At 53.1% G+C, this 17081-nt stretch overlaps 1 protein-coding gene across 5 annotated transcripts in view; it reads right to left on the bottom strand.

Moving 5' to 3' along the window:
* CFAP65 (cilia and flagella associated protein 65) overlaps positions 1-17081 on the bottom strand; it is a 38594-nt gene that overhangs the window by 7124 nt on the left and 14389 nt on the right. For 4 of the 5 annotated variants that reach the window (XM_058438204.1, XM_058438203.1, XM_058438208.1 and 1 more), the window contains 14 exons: positions 15990-16127; positions 13999-14244; positions 13192-13416; positions 12157-12315; positions 11781-11931; positions 11153-11281; positions 9518-9731; positions 9063-9191; positions 4153-4329; positions 3804-3870; positions 3544-3654; positions 1089-1280; positions 831-989; positions 227-370 (listed from right to left, as the gene is read on the bottom strand). In XM_058438204.1, the coding sequence (XP_058294187.1) occupies positions 227-370; positions 831-989; positions 1089-1280; positions 3544-3654; positions 3804-3870; positions 4153-4329; positions 9063-9191; positions 9518-9731; positions 11153-11281; positions 11781-11931; positions 12157-12315; positions 13192-13416; positions 13999-14244; positions 15990-16127 (2241 nt within the window). The remainder of the gene's footprint in view (positions 1-226; positions 371-830; positions 990-1088; positions 1281-3543; positions 3655-3803; positions 3871-4152; positions 4330-9062; positions 9192-9517; positions 9732-11152; positions 11282-11780; positions 11932-12156; positions 12316-13191; positions 13417-13998; positions 14245-15989; positions 16128-17081) is intronic. The other variant, XM_058438202.1, reaches the window with a different exon arrangement.

The following is a 17081-nucleotide window of genomic DNA, read 5'->3' as shown; positions in this document are numbered from 1 at the left end:
TGGGGTGGGATGGGATGGGATGGAGTGCAGTGGGATGGGATGGATGGGATGGGATGGAGTGGGGTGGGATAGGGTGGGATGGATCGGGATGGAGTGGGGTGGGATGGGATGGGATGGGGTTTTGTTGGGTGGGATGGGATGGAGTGGGGTGGGATGGGATGGGGTCAGGTGGGATTGGATGGGTCAGGAGCTCTGATGGAGGTTCCAGGGCTCAGAGGACTCTCACCTCCCCAAAATCTAGAGGACTTGGCTGCCAGGAGTAGGCAATTTCCTCATTCTTGGAGATGTTGTTGAGGAAGAGCAGGCAGCTGCACTTGCTCTGCACAGGGATGTTTCCCAGGGAAATATGAGACTGGGACAGGAAGACATTCTGTGGGTGGAGAGCGGAGGTAGAGAAATAAGAACCGGCCAGGCGTGGTGGCTCACGCCTGTAATCCCAGCACTTTGGGAGGCCAAGGCGGGCGGATCACGAGGTCAGAAAATCGAGACCACTGTGCCTGGCCCTTTTGACACCTTTCAACACCCCCACTCCTATACCATCTTTTAACATCCTCATCCCAGTGAAGAGGGTGGGATGGAGGGCCCTGAGGCAGGTGGAGCGGCTTGAGCAGGAACACCTGTGGGCACTAGGTGGCAGGGTAGACCTCTCATGGAGCTGGTGCCGCCTCCTGAATCTGGAGGAGGGTGAGTTCCAAGGCCTCATCTCTGCCTCTGTCCCTCCTCAACTACATCTCATGTCCCTCCCAGCCTCCCCATCCTTTGTCCTGGCCACCCTGGGCTCTGAGGATCTCCCCCAAGGCCTCAGGCCTTCCTAGCTCCCCTTTCCCCACCTGTCCAGGCACCACCAGCCTAGAGTGTATGGAACTGTTGTCCCACGAGGAGATGTTGTGGAATGGGGCTGTGTCCCCCATCATATGGGGGTCGTAGCCCACTCCCTGGAAGTGGATGAGGGCCGAGTTCCATCCCAGGATGTGTATGGGCACGTCCACCTGGGGAATTAGGAGGTGGGGGTGGGGACTGGTCAGAGGGAGGCCTGCTGAGGAAGCCAGCACCACCCCGCCTCCCACGCCATTCAGGCTGCTGCTCACAGTGTAGGTCTTGGCCTCGATAGGTGAGAAGATCCACAAGACCCGTGCAGTGGTGCCTGGCTGGATCTCCCCTTTGGGGTTGAGGCAGCAAAAGATGGGGTGATCAAAATTTTTTTCCTGAACCTGTGACAGGACATCGGTCTGGACCTCATATGTCACGGGCACTGAGCCACCGTTATACAGCTCATAAATCTGCAGGGGGCAGGAATAGGAAAATTGCCACATCAGCTCAGCACTGCAAACCAGAAAGCCTGGGACACTGTGCCCACTGTGGGAGGGCAGGCTGATCTCCATGATGTCACCCTTTCAGCCTGTGAGCTCCCGTGTGGCTTGATCACCCAAGAAGTATGTAACTGTATGTTCAGCCAGTGATATTTTAGGATAATCTGTAATCTTATTTGTAAAGGAGCAGCTTATTTTATTTGTCTTCAATTTAACTTCATCAAGTTTTTTTTTTCTTTTTCTTTTTTTTTTTTTTTTTTTGAGACAAGGTCTCACTTTGTCACACAGGCTGGAATGCAGTGGCATAATCATGGCTCACTGCCACCTCAACCTCCTGGGCTCAAGCAATCTTTCTACCTCAGCCTGCCAAGTAGCTAGGACCACAGGCATGCACTACCACACACAGCTGCTTCAAAAATATATATATTTTTAGAGATGGGGGTCTCACTGTGTTGGCCAGGCTGGTCTTGAACTCCTGGCCTCAAGCAATCCTCCCGCCTTGGCCTCCCACATTGCTGGGATTACAGGCTTGAGCCACTGCACCTGGCCAAGGGAGTTCTGCTTAAAGGCAAGTGAGGGGGCGGAAAGGTCTGAGGGACTAAAGACCAACTCCAAAGGTTGGGAATCATAGAATGTCCTAGAAGAAACCAGAGATCTTCTGATCCAATCCTTCCTTTCAGAGATGAGAAAATTGAAGCCAGAGAGAATAGAGTCATCTGGATTCAGTCCCAGCCCCTTTTCCCCTTTCTGAGCACTCACTCCTGAGCATGCTGACTCTATTTCTCTAGCCTGGACCACCCTTTGAGCTCCAGACCTGGTACTATGGGTTGAATGCTTGTGTCCCCACAAAATCCATATGTTGAAACCTAATCCTCAATACAATAGTATTAAGAGATAATCAGGAGATGATTCGGCCACAAGGGCGGAGCCCTCATGAGTGGGATTAGTACCCTTATAAAAGAGGCCTATGGAAGCTTGTTTGCTCCCTCCACCATGTGAGGACACAGCAAGAAGCCACCGAACCAGGAAGTGGGCCCCCACCAGACACCAAATCTGCCCATGTCTTGATCTTGGGCTTCTCAGCCTTTTTAATTAAGATAAACTATAATAAATCAAATTACAATAAATTATAATAAATTTGTGGTCTTTATAAGCCACCCAATCTATGGTAACTTGTTTTAGCAGCCAGAATGGACTAAGACACTTGGTGTCCACCTTCTACCTGACAAGCCCTCTTGGTTGTCTCATTAGCATCTCAAACTTGGCCAGAACTAAACTCTTCATTCTAAAGCCTATTCCTGCTCCCAGTTTATCTCCTTTTAGCAAATGGCACTACATATTCCCAGTAGCTCAAACCAGCTTCACTGTCACAGCCCCTAGTGGGGCTGCTGGGAAGGCAGAGGGGTAGCGGGTGTGTACGGAAGTAAACAGAGTTGGGGATAGGAGACTCCCCTCTAGATCCAGGAAGCCCATTCCTTGGCCTCTAGGCTGAATGGCTGGAGGCCCCTGCTCAGAAACACATGAGCTTCTAAATGATTAGAAATTGCACAGCTGTGAAATGTTTGGGAAAATATTATGTCCCTCTCTTGGAGATTACCAATGTACATTTCCAGAGCAAGCAAACTGTATTGCCTTCAATCAATAAAGAAAGAAAGGTCTAAAGGTTCCCAAGAATTCACATTCTAGTTCTTCACATTCCAGAAGGACATCCTTTTTGCAGCAGCAATTTTCAAATTGTGGCTAAGATCTACTGGTGAGCAGATCTAAATCAATGTTGTGGGTCATGTCTAGCATTTAAAAAATTGGACAGAATAGAATAAAAAAAGAAAATATAGTATACTTTGCATGTAGTAGTATAATTATCAATTTGTGATCATTCTACTTTGGTTGTATGTTTATGTATATACTGGGGTATAAGCATATATAGCATCAAATATATTAGTATGGTTCATGATCAAATAAGTTTGAAGAACATTTTGCTAAAGGAAAAAAAAATCCTCATTTTTTAATTGGAACTGGGCCTGGCAAAGGGCTTAGCATCAGGCACCAGGACACTGCAGCCTCTCCCTTCAAGTATCTCCCAGTTACCCAGTCTGGGGGTTCAACCTGCTGGCCCAGCCCCTCAAGTGCTTCCAGAGGGCCATGTCTTTGTCACCCTCTCAAGGGCTGATACTCATACCTAGAGATCAACATTTAGGCCTTCTTGGTCAACAGGACAACGTGGACCACTGACCTGCCGTGGGGGTAGTGTGTCACCAATGGGAACAGGGATGAACTGGTGGGTAGTAGAGGTGAAGTGCACATACTTCTGCTCCGGCTTCACTGTCACACCTATGAAATTTAGCTGGAAATAAAAGTTCCCCGGGAGGAACTGACACAGCCAGCGGAGATCTGGACCCCAGCTCCCCAGGAGAACACAGCTCCCTGCTCCTGTCCAGCCAGCCCCCTCCTCCAGCCTGAAACCAGGGCAGGGCCAGGGTGCTGGGGCCTCACCAGGATCTCCCGGCCATGGGATACCTTGAAGAGCACTGGAAGGTGATCAGTACCGATGAACAGGTGGCTAGAGAGAAACAGATAAGTCTGGGAGTGAGTTCTGGAGCCCTGGTACAAGTAGGAGAGCAAATGGACATGACATTTCTGTGGCTTTGAGCTGGCCAGCCCCTGGGAGCAACTCGCCCTTGAGTTGGGATGGGGCAAGAAGGAAATTAGACCTCCTCTGCAGGTGAGAAGGTGGTCCTCCCAGGGAGTGGCCATTTGGGGTGCCCTGGAGTCATACAATGAAAAGCCAGGGGTAGGAGTCTCTATGACTGGAAGTGCAGAGGGTTTGGGGGGTGGGGAACACCTGTATTTTAACTCCACCATCTGCTCCTGCCCGGGACTCAGGCTCCCGGTCTTGGGGCTGATGGAGAAGATGCAATTGTCCTGCACGCGCATCTGGTGGAGCTCAGTGGAATTCAACTCTGCTTGCTCTGCCCAGAGCTCCACATCGATCCGCTGGTCACTTGGAAAGAGGAAGGCCCTGGGAGAGGGGTGCAAAGCCATACAAAGAAACTGGTCAGGCAGAACAGAGAGGCAGGGGCTCTGAGGCCCCGATGGGCAGGTGGAGGCTTCTTCCATGACTCCCACACTTCGTGCCCCCATTTGGCAAACTGTCCCATGTGTGCCTGAGCAAATTTGGCTGTTGTGGATTCTCGTTTCATAATGGCCCCAAAACCCAGGAACAGACTCTGGGCCATGGTGGCTCAAGAAGTGAAGAGTGGGGCTCCCACTGTGGATGCCAGGAGTTGAGGTGTTGCTTGAATATGGGGGCCACTTTGAGCTGGCCATGAACCCTTCTGTGACAAAGCTCTTGGGAAAGGGCCATTTGGGACACCTAGGAAGGCTGGCAGCACCAACCAGCAGCCCCAAGGAGTGGGGTGTCCAGGCCAACTTGGGCACAGGGTGGAGAACAGATGCCCCAGCAGGGCTGGCACTCTTGAAACAGAAGCAAGGCTGTGCACAGAGTTAATGCCCCTGACATGCCTAGGACTGCGGGAAAGTAGATAATGCACCTTAAGTGGCCGACAAAACTAGTGACAAAGGGTCCTGAGGTCACAATCTAAAAGGAGAACCCATTTCACTCTCAGAGATGGCACATAACTGGTTCCAGCTGCAAACTGGGTAGAGGATACGACAGGGAGCATCCAGAAAAGGAAAAGAAAGTGCGCAACACACACCTGAGAGGAAGCGCACAACACACACCTGAGAGAAAGCGCACAACACACACCTGAGAGGAAGCGCACAACACACACCTGAGAGGAAGCGCACAACACACACCTGAAGAGAATGCGCACAACACACACCTGAAGAGAATGCGCACAACACACACCTGAAGAGAATGCGTGCATCACACACCTGAGAGGAAGCGCACAACACACACCCGAGGAGAATGCACGCAACACACACCTGACAGGAAGTGCGCAACATGCACCTGAAAGAAGGCATGCAACACACACCTGAGAGAAAGCACACAACGCACACCTGAGAGAAAATGCGCAACACGCACCTGAGAGGAAGCACGCGACATGCACCTGAAACAAAGCATGCAACGCACACCTGAGAGAAAGTGTGCAACACGCACCTGGAAGCCTCAGTAGGAGTCAGGGAGGCCTAAGTCCAAACCCTCAGAAGGAACCAGTCTTAAATTTTTTCAATCTGAAGATGAAGAATAGTAACATTCAACACTGGTAGGTTTAGAAAGAACAGACTCAAACATAGGTGGATGGAGAGGGAACTGCTCAACCTCTTGGATGGAATTTTGGCAGCATATGCCCTTTGACCTAGAAGTCTCTGTTTGGGAAACCAATTCGTAGGAATAAAAGCACATATGTGTGCATGCATATGTGCACGCAACGCACACCTTTGTGTGGATGTCTTTTTTTCCATGACCACTACAAAGAAAGTGGTTCACTTTCTTTGTAGTGGTCATGGAAAAAAAGCAGCTGGGAACAATTAGAGTTTCCAATAAAGGAGTGATTTAATGATTTAAAGTCCATCCATATTATGGCATATTATACAGCTACTTAAAAGAATGCATTAGATATATGTATTGATCTAAAGGAGATGTTATTGATATCAAGGAGATTGATATTGATATAATGCTGAGTGAAAGCATCATTATTCCTGAAAGTAACAGGTATAGTATTGGGCCATTACTGTAAAAAAAAGAGAGAACCGCTCTGTAAATGTGTGTGTGTCTGTATGTTGTGCCAATGCTGAGTGTGAAAGGCACATTCCGAATCCTTATCACCCTAGCAGCTAGACTTGTAGAGGGGGCTGTGGAGCTTCTTACTTTTTTCCCATAGCTCCTATGTTGTCTGACTTGTTACAAGTGAGTAAACCACTGTTGTCATTTTATTGGGGATATTGAGCAGTGGCAAAATTGGAGACCTTGCTAGTTTGGGGTCCTTTAATATTTCAGCCTCTCCTTTGTCCTCACTGCCTTCTGCCCTGGTCCAGTCTCCCTCCTTTTTTTTTTTTTTTTTTTTTTTGAGACAGTCTCACTCTGTCACCCAGGCTAGAGTGCAGTGGTGCAATCTCGGCTCACTGTAACCTCCACCTCCCAGGTTTAAGCAATTCTCCTGCCTCAGCCTCCTGAGTAGCTGGGATTACAGGTGTGCACCACCACATCTGGCTAATTTTTGTATTTTTAGTAGAGACAGAGTTTCACCATGTTGGCCAGGCTGGTCTCAAACTCCTGACCTCAAGTGATCTTCCCACCTCAGCCTCCCAAAGTGCTGAGATTACAGGCATGAGCCACCATGCCTGGCCCAGTCTCCCTCCTAAATAATTCCAACCCCTTTCCTTTCCAGCCCTCTAGTGTGGGCTTCTATGCCATCTTGCACCCCTCTATCTGGAGGACCACAACAGTCTCCCAACCTGTCCCCTTGCCTCAAGCTGCTAACCCATTCTCCTCCAGAGACCAGTGTGACAGGTCTTGAAAGCTGATCCTGTCTTTGCTCCTAACTCCCCAGTGCCCATCCCATGATGTCCTCAGGAAGAAGTCCAAACTCTCTGAAGGAGGATTCTAAGGCCCTGCACGTCCTGGCCCCTGCCTGCCTCCTCAGCCTCATCTGAGACTCTCCACTCTCTCCCACTTGCTGCTCCAGCCATGCGATGTACACACCAGGCCCTCTGTCTGGAAGGTGCTTCACAACCTTTCTGCCTTTTCCAGCCAGGCTGTAGGTCTAGCTTAGTTGTAGCTTTCTCCAGGAAGCCCTTCTGAAATGCTGCACACACCTCCTTCAAAGCACATATGACCCAGCAACACTGCAGCTCCTGGAAGGAAGGGACTGGGCCCATCCACATTTCTATCCTGAAGACCAGCCCAGAGCCAGCATCTAGGAAGCACCCAGTAAAGGTGTGGCCAACGAATTAAAGACTGGATGAATGAACAAATGACGTTAACCAGCATATTTGACGTCTGAAAAGAATCTCCCCTTAAATGCAAGACCCTACGAAGGCCAGGGCCAGGTAAAGCAGAGGCACGAAGGGGAGAAGGCGTGGAGGGAGTGGAGCGACTGCACGGTTCCCTGCTTCCCCTGGAGCTCCCCCTCCCACTTGGGGTTCCTGCCTGCTGCTGCCTCCTGGCCCTCTCTGACAGGCCTTGGCAGGAATAAAACCCTCCGTCTGTTCTTTATGAGCTCAGAAGAGACGGACTAGAATTTTCAAAAATAGCCTTCTAAGAAATTGAAAGGAAATACAACAACACAAAAAGCATAGGAAAGTCAATCTGCTTAGAATCCTGGAAGAGGCACGGACTGCCTTCCTGCACCTCAGATGATCTCCTGATGGATGGGCCCGGCTGGCCGGGCATGCTGCCTGGGTTTCCCCCGCCTCTGTTTCCAGCAGCCTGGACCCTCTCCACAGAGAGTGTCAGCTGATTGCTCCTACACAAACACCGGTGCGTGGTCCATGCCAGGACACAGGCCAACACCGCTTTTTCTGCCCCCACCCCTCTCCCTGGAGCCCTGTAGGGCCTGGCTCTGGGCCCATTCAGAGAGCCCAGTGAATGGCAAGTCTGGAGCTCAAGGCAGGCCCCGGCCTTCCCCACCAGGCTGGCAGCTCTGCCAAGCTTCCCAGTCATTCAGGGCTAGAAGACCTCAGTTACTCACAGTTCTGGCCCTTCTCAGACAGGAGCCCCTAAAGAGCCAGTTTCCCCATCTTCCTCCACCATGGAGGAGAAACGGGACAGTCAGAGAGTGAGGGGCTGCTAGTGCCCACCCCTCTCACTCCAGATTCCCCAAGGCTCTCTCTGCTCAGGCCAGTGAGTTCCTGATCACAGAAGCCCCCACCTGCATATTTTCATTCTCCTCCACTCACTGCCATGCCCTGGCCAGACCCCTGGATCCCTCTCCCAAGTCTGACCCAGATGGGGACACTTTTTTTTTTTACCTCTCTTTAGCCAAGCAAAGTCGGAAGTCATCAAAAGGGAGTTTACTAGGAAACCAAGGCACATGGTGGAGGGAGGAAAAGTCCATGCGTGGAAGCAGGATGTTTGCTGGGCACAAGTTCTGAGCCCCTGGGGGAGAAAAGCCCCTCAGCCAGGACCCTCGGGGGCAGCTCTGTCCCCAGCAGCAGGTCCCTGTCCTTCCCCACCAGAGACCCTCAACTTGCCCCCATTCAGGCCCAGCCTCCACTAAGCTGGGGCTCTGTCAGGTGGGCCCCAGCACCGAGGCAGTGCGTACTATGTAGAAGCAACTCAGCCTTCTTGCTGACTAACTGGGGTAGGCAAGGGCTCTGGACTGGACGAACCCAGCTTTGAACCTGGCTCTGTTCATTCATGGCTGAATGGTCTTCGCTGAGTCCTTAACCTTGCTGACCCTCAGCCTTCCTGTCTATGAAAGAGTCTAGAGAGGAGGAGTTTCCCACAGGACTGGAGGAGAAAAGGCTTGTAAAGCGCAGGTCCTGGCATGCAGCGGATGCCCAGCGAATGTGTCTCATTTGTTAAGTTATTAAGGCCACTATGCCCAGGCTCCATCAGGGCAGTCCCTCCACTTCTGAGCCTATCACCGTGTCTCAGTTGGTGACAGGCCCCAAGTCCTGCTGGCAACCCCAGTCCCACCCTCGCCTCCACAGCCGTCAATGCAAGGTCCACTCTTCACAGACAGCAAGCAGCCAGGCCACCACGGGCAAGATAGTGCAGCTCTTGTTCTCCTTCAGCCTCTAGGCACTTGTCTCCCAGGCCCCCCAGTGGCCCCCTTCAAGCCATACCAGTCCAGGGACACCACTCCGCTGTTCTTCAGGGCCAGGAATACCACGGAAGGTGGGGCCTTGAATGGTGCGGCCCCGAAATTGAAGTCAAGCCTTAAAGGGGTGAGGACGGGGGGGATCTGGATCATGCTGTGTGGAACAGAGAAAGGGGTTCAGAGATAGGGATGGGGCCAGGGCAGGGCCCTCCCAGGGATGGCTGGCTTTGGTACTCCCCTCCCTCCAGGTGGGAACTGGAGAATCTAGGACTCAGGGGCAAGGGTGGGCTGGCTCTTCAGACCTCAAGCCAATTCCTCCCTTCCCTGGGACCCTCCAGGGATGGGCGAGAACTGGGGAGCTCTTCCCTCAAAGAGATGGGAAACAGCTTCCTGGTTCTGGGGGTCTGGGCAGAAAGCTCCATGAACATCCCTAGATAGGCCCTGCCCCCAGCCCCCACCCCCACCCCAGGCTCAGCTCACCTGTGCCGGGTGGGCACCTTGTAGGTGAGCTCACAGGGGGTGGGGTCATGTTCCAAGTAGCTGTTAAGCAGGTCCAGAGAGAAGAGGTGCCACAGGTGCTTCCGGGTGATACCCTCGGCACTGCCCATGGAGCTGACATCCAAGATGGAAAGCAAGGGGTACACGGCCACCAGGGAGACGCAACACAGCTCCTGCTTCTCCCCAGCCTTGTTATCTGGGGAGGGGGGTGAGGAAGAGAGAAGTGGGCTTGCCTCCCATCTTCCCTGGAGGGGGCATGAAGGCCAAAGGTGCAGGAGTCCTGGGCAGTTGGCCCCAGGACCCTCATCAGGAGCAGTGGACCCCTCTCGGGCTCTAGGGCATTTCCAACAACAGCCAGCCCTTTTCTGACACTTTCTGTGTACTGGGCATTGTCCACGGTGCCTTATACACATGCCTGCACTTAATGTGTACCGTGATTTGTTTTCAAACTAATTTTTAATAACAGCTTTATTGAGACACCGTTATATACTAGGTAATTTACCCTTTTAACGCATACAATTCAGTTTTTTTTTTTTGTATATTCAGAGTTGTGCAACCATCACCACTATCTAATTTTAGAAAATTTTCATCATCCCAAAAAGAAGCCTAGTACCAATTAGCCATCCCTCCCCATTCACCCTCCCGCTAATCTACTTTCTATCTCTCTCTGTCTATTCTGGACATTTCATATAAATGAAATTATTCAATATGTGGCTTTTTGTGACTGGCCTCTCACTTAGCATAATGTTTTCAAGGTTCATGCAAGTGGTGGCAGGTATTGTGACTTCACTTCCCTTTTCTGGCCTGTGTGACATTATGATCCCCATTTTTATTTATTTATTTAATTTCGTTTCATTTTTGAGATAGGGTCTCACTGTGTTGCCAGGCTGGAGAGCAGCGACACAATCACAGCTTATTCACTGCAACCTTTATCTCCTGGGCTCAAGCAATCCTCCTGCCTCAGCCTCCCAAGTAGCTAGGACTACAGGTGCATGCTACCACACCCAGCTAATACTTTTATTTTTGTAGAGATGGGGTCTTGCTATGTTGCCCAGGCTGGTCTCGAACTCCTGGCCTCAACCAATCCTCCCACCTCAGCTTCCCAAAATGCTGAGATTACAAGTGTGAGCCACCATGCCCAGCTTATTATCCCCATTTGAGACATGTGGAAACTGAGCACAGGGAGGTGAAGCAACTTGTTAAGGTTACAAGTGCTGGGGCCAGGATCCAGTTCCAGAGCCTCTGGGCCCCAGTCCACACTCTTAATTTCCTCTCTGTGCTGCCCTGGACTCCTTCCAACCTGCCTGGGGCAGGCTAGTAAGAACTCCGTTTTACAGAGAAGGAAGATGAGGCCCAGGGAGGCTTGGGAGCTAAGATTTCACAATAAGTCAGCACAGCTCCTAACTCTTTGCACTGGGCACATGCACATATGGACATTCATCTGGACAGACATGTCTGGTGTGTGGCATTTATGCCAGACACCAAAGGCACACCCCAGCACGCCCCACTCACCCTGCCAGCTCTGCCTGTGGCTTGGCATCCACTGCCTCACGCAGCCCTCCCCCTTCATCCTGCACTTCCCTGGCCCCGACTCTCTATGCCAGGCAGTCTAGGTACCTCTGTTGGAAATGAGAGAGTAGCTGATGGTCCAGGAGTACTGGGACCGGTGCTCGGGACAGGCAGTCAGGCAGATGGTGTCCTGGGACCGGGGTGGCATGCTCCCCTCTGTTCGGTCCAGCTGCAGAGCTGCTCAGGGATGATGCCGGAGGGTCAGTGGGTAGAGGAGGCCCAGCCTCTCCTCCTGCTCCTTTGTAGATACCCTCCCCTGGGCACCAAGGGAGGACAGCAGGCCCTGAGGCAGGAAACAGGGAGTGGAGCCCCTCCTCCCAGCCTGGGTCAGAGGGACCACACCTAACTTTGTGTCATTGGCACCTGCTAAGCACTTTTCCCCACCTAGCAGCCCTGTGAGGTAGGTGCCACCTGGTGCCTCTTTTAACAGATGAGGAAGCTGAGGCTCAGAGGTGGGGTCTCGCTCTGTTGCCCAGGCTAGAGGGCAGTGGCTCTTCACAGTTGTGATCATAGTGCACTGCAGCGTGGAACTTCTAGGCTCAAGCAATACTCCCACCTCAGCTTCTTGAAGAGCTGGGACTACAGGCGCGTGCCAGTGTGCCCAGCAGCTTAACCGGTCTTAATCAGTACCTCCTCCCACCTTCCCTGGCCCCAGTCCCAGCACAGGCCCAAGTACCGAGGGGGTGGTTGTCAACGGCCTCAGGGCTGTCCTGCTCCAGATAGAGGCGGTAATAGAGGGTGCAGTTGCCGTCATTCAGGAGGACAAGGAACCTGGACTGCTTGCTGTTCACCAGCACGTTCCCAAAGGCCAGCTCCTTTTCCTTTGCCTGAAGGCCACGGTCAGCCAGCTGGGAGTGGGGGCTCCTCCAGACCCACAGCCCCACTCTCCCAGCCCCATTTTCAGAGCATCCCCCAAGGAAGGGCAAGTTTGGGGTGTCCGGGGCAGAGGGCTCCTATCCCCTGCCCTCTTGGAGTGAGACTCCCTGGGGCCTTCCCTCCCACCTGTCCGGGCCCCTCCCCCAGCGCCCTCCTGCCAGAGCCCTCCCACTCACAGAGAGGCTGCTGGTGAGCCCCACACCCACCAGCCGGAGCATGTAGTGGGTGGTGGCAGCGGGGTTGGCGTTTGGAGACAGGCCGGCTTCCCAGACCCACATCCCCACTTGGAACAGGTACTTGGTCTCCTCCAAAGGGCTGAAGGTCCACGTCAGCGTCTGGGGTCACAGAAATGATCCCTGCAGTGGCCTTCGGAAGTCCCTCCACGGGTACCTGGCCATCCGAGGCCCCACAGCAGGGCGTCATGCTACGTTAGCCCTTTCTCAGAATCTACCTTGTGCCAGGCATTGTACATGGCACATGTATGGAGTCTCCCCAAGCCCTTCAATCCTATATCCCCAGGGGGTCAGTAGCATTATTTCCATACCTCATTTTCTGATGAGAAACTGGAAGTTCAGAGAAGTGGGGTCCCTTGCCCAGGGTCAGACGGTAGTGAGGGTGGGAGTGGGGTGTCAACACTCCACGCCAACTCCACAGGCTATGAGGCCTCTTGTCCCCCCGAGGGACTGTCCCCTGGGTTCTTACAGATGCCTGTGCTGGTGCTTCTTGTCCCAAGTTTGGCTTCCCCAACCCGTCTGTAAGGCTCTAGACTAGGAACAGGGTCTGCTATTTTGAATCCCAGCCAGCACCCCCACTGTGACTACAGTCCCCTTCCTCACCCTCACTGGTGGCTGGCCATTTGGGCCCAAATCCAGCTGCTGCAACCCACCCTCCCAATGACCTCCCAGCTTTGGGGACCATGGATGGGGAGGTGACATGGCCCTCGGCCCTGGCATCAGAAACACTGGTTCCAGTCTCAGCCCTGCATGGTCTAACTTATGATCTTAGTAAATGGCTTCCTCTCGTCAAGCCTCAATTATTTGTAAAATGGTAGGGGGATGGTGAGAGTAATAATAAAACCTCATCGCCAGGTGGGGGAGGTTACTGTGGATGGAATTTGGGGGTGCATATGGCAAGTCTGGGCTATGATAAGCACAAATAAGAGATGACAGAAGTGAAGGCTGCCGTCACTTGGCAGGAGGGGAGCCACTCACAAGTCTCTCGTTGGGCTGGATTAGCCCCCTGGAGGGCTGGACAGCCAGCAGCTTTCGATGCTGCTCAGAGACCCTCCACTCGAACTGCAGGGGCAGACGCGAGGGGTTGCGGAAGGTGAAGGGACTGGTGGAGGAGCAGCCCACCCAGGTGGGCTTGAAGTAGAGGCTTTTGTGGGTGTCCAGCTTCAGCTGCAGTGGCTCCTCCCGGCTGTACATGCTCACCTCCTAGAGCCAGAGGAAGAAGGGCAGTGCCCTGACCTCACTCTGCAGCCCCAGCTCCCCCAATATGTCCAGGAAGCCATGGCTAGGCAGCTTTCCCCACTTGGAGCAGGCAGTCAAAGGCCCTCTGCCAGCCTGTGTACCGGCAGTTTCTGTCAAAAGCAGAGTCAGTGGTGACTGGCCCAGGAGATAATTCTTGAAAAGAACTCAGGGACTGAGAGAGGAGCTATAGACCATTTCAGGGGGCCAGACATGGGCCCACCACCCCAGAGCCTATTGTTGGCCTGGACCCAAATATCCCTCTACCACCTGCAGGTGTCTTTTGCCTCCCCCAGATCCTTCCTCTGAGTTCTCTGCACCCTCTTTCTTGGCCTCAGACCCTATGAGGTGGACAGGCAAGGTCCTGAGGGGTGGGAGAATTGTTCACAGATGTGGTCAAGCGGGTTCCTTCCCTACTATGCTACTTCCTGGAGGAGAAGTGACCCCCTGGAAATCTTAGGAACCAACCCCGGAATGTGGCCTTGAAAAGGGTGGTTCAAGATTATGGCCCATTCCCAAGGACCCAGGTCCCCTCCCTCTGCCTCCTACCTTGAGATACTGGGGAGAAGCATTGCACTGCAGGTAGAAAGTGTGCTGCTTCCAGGAGCTGCCCTCGGGGTAGGTGCAGATGAGGAAGATCTGGTGGGCCCCGGGTGCCACAAGGCCCGAGGTGGGCCGAAGAATGACGTCTGAGCCTCTCTGGGGGGCCAGGCTGAAGGTCAGCAGCATGCAGTCTTTGTTGACCAGGAGCAGGCTGCGGTAGGTGGGCTCACCAGAGGACACTGCTGGAAATAGCTGGCGGTGGGAGAGGAGGAAAGCGGCCCCCCACTCAGAGCTCCACCCTGGGACACACTCGAGGGCCCTGTGGGGGCTTGGCAGGAGCTGTCTCCAAGGAGATCTGAGGTGCTGCCCTGCAGCCCAGTCAATGCCCTGGGAACGGGGAATTGAAGGAGGCCACGAGCTGACACCAAAGAATGCTTTTGTTCTCCAGAGACCTCCAGACAGGGAGACGGGGGGCCACAGGCCCCTGGGAAACTCAGGCCTCCAAGGCCGCTCCTCAAGGATAAAGTAGAAGTTGTTTCATTTTAGGGTGTCTTTGCATCACCCTTTGGAGAACTCATTTTCAGAGAGCCTGGTCCAGAAGCTCTGGGGCTGCAGTAAGTAACCACTTCGGGCTGGGTGTGGTGGCTGTCACCTGTAATCCCAGCACTCTAGGAGGCTGAGGCAGGCGGATCACTTGTGGCAGGAGTTCAAGACCAGCCTGGCCAATATGGTGAAGCCCCATCTCTACTAAAAGTACAAAAATTAGCCGGTTGTAGTGGCATGCATCTGTAATCTCAGCTACACGGGAAGCTGAGGCTACAGAATCGCTTGAACCCAGGAGGCAGAGGTTGCAGTGAGCCAAGATTGCACCACTGCACTCCAGCCTTGGTGACAGAGCAAAATTCTATATCAGAAAATACAAAATAAAAAAGTAAGTAACCCCTTCTAGATAATTCTCATGCAGGTAACTGATGGAAACCGGCCCAGACAATCTCAGCTCCCAACACTCTTCAGGTATCCAGGGTGTGGCCAGCACCAGCTGAGAGCTGAGCAGGCTGCAAAACACAAAACCTGCAATCCCTGACCAGAGGTCCCCATCCAGCTGGGGTGACAGTGCCTGTGTGTGAGCCAGTAAGGGAGTGACGCCAGATCTTCTGGGCTGGATAAAGGCCACAACCCACCAGCAGGAACTGCCAAGGGAAGGGGGCCGAGGGAGACATCGAGGGGGACTCTGTGAGGCAGGAAGGCCTTTGGGAAGCAGCTGCCTCCAAGCTGAATCTTGGGGTGGTATAGGTTTGGGATAGGAGGGCAGAAGTGTAGGTGGTAGGGGGAGCAGAATCAACCCAAAGCACATTGTCCCAAAGTGATGCTTTTCCAGCAACCAGAAGTCTAATGCAAAACCTCCAGGCGATGGAGACTGGAGGAGACATCGAAGGTGAAACTGGATTGGAAGCTGGCGGTCTGGCCCCAGGCTCTGTGCTTTTCAGCCCTATGTCCTCTTGCTTGTCGGGTCAGACAGGGCTTCTAAGGGCCTTGGGGCGGCCTGGGAATTATGATCTCCTGAGGATGGGGCTGGCTCTCCCTCTCACAGGGCAGGCTGCTTCCCAAAGGCAGGGGCTGCTGGTGCGGCTTTCTTATCCCTGGGCCGGAGCCCAGGACTTGGGGCACCCAGGCATTCAGTAAACAAGACACAAACAAATGCAGGAGCTGGAAGGTTTTGCACCTGAGAGTCACGGGAGCCAGTGAGTATTTCCAATGGAGCAGCAAGGGGCCAGCTGTCAAGGCTCCAGACTCTCCCCAGTCCCAGTGTCGGGGCCCAGGAGCAAGTCCTCAGCCAGCCCAGATACCCAGAATTGGCACAGCGGAGGTGGGGTCAGCCAGAGAGGGTGCAAAGATGTGTTTCTGAGGCCATCAGAGAATGGGAGAGGGATCCGCAGGCCAAGGCAGAAGCTAGGGCTCCCCTGTCTCCCTCCCACTGCTGTTGGGGCCACGCTTACCTTGGGGACATCTAGAGAATACTGGGGGATGTGGTGCTCAAAGCCAGGGAAATAGCTGTGGCCTCGTGCCCGCACCGTCAGGCACCAGGATGGGCACATGGTGCAGTCCTCCTCAATATTACTGTAGCTCTGCAGGACCTGCAGGGGGGCCAGACCCACGGAAAAGCTCAGAGTCCTGTGTCTGCCCTGTGGGGCACCCCACCTTGCCCCTCCCTGCCCTTGTGCTGCAGGAGTCCAACATTGGACACAGACAGGAGGGCCTCCCTGGGAAGACAGTGCAGAGAACAAGAATCCCAACCCAGACCTTCCTGCGGAGAGCTAGGCCCTGCATCTGTACAGCAGTGCTCTCTTTAGGCCTCACAATCCAGGAGGAGGGTGGGGCTGGGATGTGAAAGCACCATTCATTCTGTAGGAACGAGCCTAGAGAAGCGCTGGCCAATAGAAATATCATGTGAGCCACAAATGCCAGCCGCAAATGTCATTTTAAATGTTCCAGTAGCCACATTAAAAAAGTAGAACACGTGAAGTTCATGTTAATAGTATATTTTATTTAACCCAATAGATCTAAAATCTTATCACTTTAACATATAACCAATATAAAATTAGTAACGAGATATTTTACGTTCTTTTCATACTAAGCCTTTGAAATCCAGGGTGCATTTTACACTCACGGCATGTCTCAGTTGGGACCAGCCACATATTAAGAGCTCAGTAGCCACGTGTGGCTGACAGTGGCTGTACTGGACTGTGCAGGTCTAGGGTCTGTAACCTAAATATCTGACAGGCTCAGCCTCAGCAGAGCCAGGCATCTACAACCTTATTGCTACAAACCTCGACATCACCCCACTGCCAAGGCATTAGGACGGAGGCAACTAAAGCCTCCACTTTGGAAAGCCTCCTGAAAAGATCGGATGTGGTCCTAAGGTTAGAGATGAAAAGATCAGGACTCAGAGACATTAAGGAACTTGCCCAAGGTCACATAGCTGGTAAGTGACCCTGAACTTGACCGCACAGCTCTACTTTTCTCTGGGCCCCAACACCTTGGCCACTGGGCAAGGGCAGTGGGGTGGGCAGAGTCAAGAAGGAAGGGAC

The sequence above is a fragment of the Hylobates moloch genome, unplaced genomic scaffold, assembly GCF_009828535.3.
Source record: "Hylobates moloch isolate HMO894 unplaced genomic scaffold, HMol_V3 SCAFFOLD_1, whole genome shotgun sequence".
NCBI lineage: Eukaryota > Metazoa > Chordata > Mammalia > Primates > Hylobatidae > Hylobates > Hylobates moloch.
The sequence above is the reverse complement of the archived record's forward strand: the minus strand, read 5'-3'. Positions and strand labels throughout refer to the sequence as shown.